We start from the raw sequence: 5,467 nt of genomic DNA, 5'->3' as shown, positions 1-5,467 counted from the left end.
GAAGGAAAGAGAGAGAGAGAGAGAGAGAGAAGCATAAATACAAACACAATACAGGCATTGCTCAATTCCCCCATTATTCTTCTTTGCAATCAAACACACGAATCTCTTCTCTCATCCCATTGCTTCATCTCAACATACCCTTTTCACCAATTTACCTACCTTTTCCAACTTCGCTCATCTTTTTTCTTTTTTGCCTTTTATTTCTCTAATGGACCCTAAGGAATTGTTCTCCACCAATCTCATAGACGGTTAGTCATTTTTCTTTTCTCCATTCTTTCTTATACTTTTAAGTGTTATAATATTCTTTACGGTTTCCTTAGCTCATTATCTTCAACTTCTGTTCATTTAAAAAAATTAATGTTTTTGTTGCAAACCTTAGGTTTCAGAGTTGGTAGGAAGCTGGTAAGTTAAAATTTTTTAGCCAAAATAGCTTGCGTGCGATTTGACCCTTATGTGATACTTTTGCTCTTCATATTCATTCATTGGTTGAAACTTGAAAGTTTAATTTTCTTTATGTTTTTTGTTTTTGTTTTCTTGTACTTCTAATTTTCATGTTGAGGTACTTGCCACTATTATGCAAATGTATTAGTGTTGTTAATTGTTGATGATTTTCATGTCAACGATTGCAATTATGAACAATTAAGATCTTAATCATGCTACACCACCTAAAATGATTGAGCACTGTATCTGCCATAAATTGTCACATTAATATGCAGTGTAGTATGCTCAATAACAGAAAATTTACTGATATATTGGCAGTGTAAAATTTTATCAAGTCATTTGTATCAACAACCTTGGACAAAGAAGGGTTTTATATATATATTGTCCATATTGTTTTCTCTTGTGGTCCATTTTCATATCCATAATCAGGGAGAATATAATTAGATCACGGAATAGCTACCAAGTTCCCAGCACATGATCCCATTATCTAATTAGTATGACTATTTCTTTCATTTGGTCTGTCTGTGTCAATCTCATACTTCAATTTGTATTAAATATTGAGATTTGGAATATTTGAAGAATTGTTTTGTGTCTGAGGCCGATATATAGCCCAATGGGATAACTGTTGCATCTTTGCATTGATATCTATTTAGAATCTTCATGTACCGAATTGTTATCTAATCAGTTCAGCCATTGTTAATTTCAAGATATTCTGTATAGTTTCTTCTCTAAAAACTTACGAGCTCAGTGTTTGGGGGAATATTTTTTAATATGTTTATTCATGATTGAGAATGAATGACCCTGGAACTTGACAAAGGAGTTCATCCTCTATCCCAAAGTGGCCAATATTTTTACATTTTGTAAAATTCAGAGAAATGAAATGTGTTTTGTCAACAATTCATTTCTTGTACTGGAGTATATAACACAAGGATCTTTGTTCTTTAAGAAGCACTTTCTTTGGTTTCCATCGGTTGTTTAATTGTTTTGCTGATGGAATTCACAGTTCTGTCTTTCTAGGATATTTTCCGTACATACACAGTTGGATTGGATAATGGATAACATTCTTGTGTTGATGATTTTCCTATTTATTTTTGTTCAGTAAAAAGAGAGATTCTTCCTTTTATGGTTTATTTAGTTTATTCTATTTCATATATGAGGATTTTCTTTTCCCCTTCTGATTTTGGTGTCTAATGAGCAGGCAAGATTGTTGCCTCACACATTGAGAGGCAATGCAGTCCTCTTCCTTCTGTTATTGTTATTGGTGCCGGTATATCAGGGCTTGCCGCCGCGCGTAGTCTGTATGATGCATCTTTTGAGGTGCCATATTTTTACAAACTTATGATTATACTTCATCTTTGTTTATTCTTTCTATCTTCTTTAATTAGGTCAGCAGAAAGATTTTCTCTTGCTTTCTGCTTTGTCTTATTCTCAATCATTCGGATAGGTTACTATACTAGAGTCACGGGATAGGCTTGGTGGCCGCATTAATACTGATTACTCCTTTGGTTGTCCTGTGGATATGGGAGCATCATGGTAGAGTTCAAATTCTTCAATGGAACTGCCTTTGTTTCTAACACATTGTATTGAAGATAAAAGATGAACTTAATTTTTGCATTTATTTTCCAGGCATAAAGATCAGTTGTTTCTTGATTATTTTTTAGGCTACATGGTGTCTGCAATGAGAATCCCTTGGCTCCGCTGATACGTGGTTTAGGGCTTACGTTATATCGTACCAGTGGTGATGACTCTATCTTATATGACCATGATTTGGAAAGGTAATAATCAAAATAATTATTTATCTTTCTGCAATTCAATTTAATTGTTGCAATTGGAGGTTCATGATGCAGCAATAGTATTTTTTCTAAATCCTTCATAGTTATATGCAAATTTGCCAAACTATAATAAGTCTTTGATAGCTCTATTATTGATTTCTCTTTTTTTTTTTCACTTCTACTACTTCTGCTTTGCTGTAACCATTTTTTGCCTTTCCAGTTGCATGCTTTTTAACACAGATGGTCATCAAGTTCCCCAGCAAATAGTCATGGACGTTGGGGAAACTTTCAAGAGAATTCTAGAAGAGGTAAGATCTAGTAGCTTATGGCTTGTGCTGCTTTTTATTCCTGAAGGCAATTACAATCATCTTAAAGGGGAATCTAAAGGCTTTTCTGTTGACATCTCTAGACAGGAAAAGTAAGGGATGAGGATCCTGATGACATGTCAGTTCAACAAGCAATTTCGGTTGTGCTGAATAGCCATCCAGAACTAAAGTAAGAGATTTACCAGATGTTAAGAGAAGATACTCTCTTTATTCCAAAGTATCTGTCACTTTGAAAGTTTGGTATATTAACAATGCAATGCATTTGGATTTAATTTATATCAAGATTCATTTCAGTTATGAATGTACCAAATTTCCAAAGTGACATATATTTTGAAACAAAGAGAGTAATGTATAAGCAATGAGGCTTGAAGTTTTTTCAATCTATCCTTATAGCTGACAAAGTTTTCTTTTCAGGCAGCAAGGACTTTCCCATGAAGTGCTACAATGGTATATATGCAGAATGGAAGCTTGGTTTGCTGCTGATGCAGATATGATATCACTGAAAACCTGGGATCAGGTGAGTTCCTCAATATTTCTTGAATGATACAAGATCCTTATTACCCTTAAACTTCCATGTCAAGTAATTATATCAATTTTCTTATAGGAACACGTCCTTTCTGGTGGTCATGGACTAATGGTAGAAGGATATGATCCTGTTATTAAAGCTCTTGCAAAAAATCTGGATATACGCTTGAATCACAGGCATGCCTGCATAATTTATCGCATGACTTAGCTGCATTGTTGTTTTTCTGATTTGTTATGAGAAAATGAAAGGAGAAAGGAAGAAGAAATTATTACAATTCACTATATCATGTTTGAAGCAGTGAGGATACCAAGGCCAGGATATATAAAGATGGGAGGGGAAAAAGCTAAAAAATAAATATTTTGTCACTCGGAGATTAGGATCAAAATTCATTTCAGTTTTCAAACTCATTTGACTGTAACTTGAGTCTAAAACTTTGATGTGGCGGCACCCAATTTATAATCTGAACCCGGCAATGCCTTAAAATGCTTCAAGTTAGATGCGCCAAGATAATCCAATAGAACTGTTGATGAAAAATCATGCTAAGATTTATACCATTGAATTATCTTGGGCATCATTTGCCAAGTTTAACTTGATCAATCTTATTGCATTGTCCTCTGAACCCATAGAACTTTGAATTTATTTTACTTTTTATTGATGTTAGTAATGAGAATACATGTCTTTATTCTGCTGTATCTTACCCTCTTCTGGTGATTAGGACTTATGGTGTAAGGTTTTGATCCTTCTTTGAAACCTCACCATGTAGGGTGACAAAGATATCAAATGGGTTCAATAAGATAATGGTCACACTTGAAAATGGCACAAACTTTGTAGCGGACGCCGTTATTGTAACAGTTCCTGTCGGAATCCTAAAGGCCAATTTGATCGAATTTATACCGAAACTGCCTGATTGGAAGGTTGCTGCAATTGCAGATCTTGGTGTGGGCAATGAGAACAAGATTGCCCTAAGATTTGACAAAGTGTTTTGGCCTAATGTAGAACTCTTGGGCATTGTTGCACCCACCTCTTATTCCTGTGGTTATTTTCTCAATCTACATAAAGCAACAGGCCATCCGATTCTTGTATATATGGCGGCTGGCAGGTTCGCGTATGACCTTGAGAAGCTATCCAATGAGTCGGCTGCGAATTTCGTAATGCAACAGCTCAAAAAGATGTTTCCTGATGCATCCGACCCAGTAAGTTCATCTCTTAATCTTTTTGTAAGTTTTTGGGATGACAGAAAATTTGTGTTTCTTTGGACAGAGATATCTTTTCTGTTTCTGTATTGTATTCTCCAAACAAATTTGTGTTTTCCAGTAACCAAACCTCAATGTATTTCTTTATTCTATACATCCTACCTTCTTACTTAAGGAACCTTAATTCATACTATGTTAAAACCTTTTCAGGTTCAGTATCTTGTATCACGTTGGGGAACCGATCCAAACTCTCTCGGCTGTTACACATATGATTTAGTTGGGAAGCCGGAGGACGTGTATGACAGGCTGCGGATGCCTGTTGGTAATTTGTTCTTTGGTGGGGAAGCTGTTTGCATGGATGACCACCAAGGATCTGTACATGGAGCTTACTCTGCTGGGATGATGGCTGCTGAAAACTGTCAAAGATACCTTCTAGAGAAACTAGGCCATGTGCAAAATAATCTGCCTCTAGTTTCTGTTGTTAGGCATGAGATGCTTGAAACTACTAATATACCTCTTCAGATCTCAAGGATGTGATTCTTTTTCTTCTTTTGGACAAAACTGAAAATATTTTTGGTTCAAAAGAACCAGTCAACAAGTCATCGATCAGATGCACATTGTTGTAGTTTAAAAACCTTAAGGCAAAATGCTCATTTTCCTTAATCAACTTCTTCCATTTCCCTGAATTAGTTTGTTTGTCACTACATGCTTCTTCAATTTTAACTCAGCCAAGAAGATTATATTAAAATATACAAAGTCAAATAACCCTATGCCAAAGAAATATGTCATTATAAATACATTTTTTTTCCATGTATCCACGACCTTTTGGTCAATAATCAATACTATATACCCCAACTAGCAGCAACAAGAAGCATGCTTCATTACTAAAAGTGAAATCAAATTATAATCTATATAATCTTTTTCTATGTAACTTGTAAAATTATAATCTTTTTCACACTTTTTTTACTCTTACTTTAATAATCATTGTGTATTTTGACTCATACATCAGGACATTTTATAGTATATAAATAATTGCCTTAAATAATTTGATCACATCAAACTTTTTTTGGTTCTTTACTTCTCATATATGATTATTTGATTATCGAAATTACTCTGCATATCTATCTTAGCTATAGTATTATTTCACTCATGACTCTCAGTTATTCATCATTTGTCAATAACAAGATCTGATTTCCCTAATTAATTATC

General features: G+C 34.4%; 1 protein-coding gene across 1 annotated transcript; it reads left to right on the top strand.

Annotated features, from left to right (window-relative positions):
- Nucleotides 1–4,895, top strand: LOC130942035 (probable polyamine oxidase 4). The gene is made up of 10 exons (XM_057870709.1): nt 1–248; nt 1,640–1,758; nt 1,886–1,974; nt 2,103–2,216; nt 2,434–2,521; nt 2,623–2,708; nt 2,954–3,056; nt 3,144–3,241; nt 3,829–4,258; nt 4,469–4,895. Exons 1-10 carry the CDS (start codon nt 209–211, stop codon nt 4,793–4,795), a joined length of 1,494 nt encoding a protein of 497 aa, XP_057726692.1. The 5' UTR covers nt 1–208; the 3' UTR covers nt 4,796–4,895.
- The last annotated feature ends 572 nt before the right edge of the window (nt 4,896–5,467 follow it).

The sequence above is a fragment of the Arachis stenosperma genome, chromosome 7 (genome assembly GCF_014773155.1).
Source record: "Arachis stenosperma cultivar V10309 chromosome 7, arast.V10309.gnm1.PFL2, whole genome shotgun sequence".
NCBI lineage: Eukaryota > Viridiplantae > Streptophyta > Magnoliopsida > Fabales > Fabaceae > Arachis > Arachis stenosperma.
The sequence above is the reverse complement of the archived record's forward strand: the minus strand, read 5'-3'. Positions and strand labels throughout refer to the sequence as shown.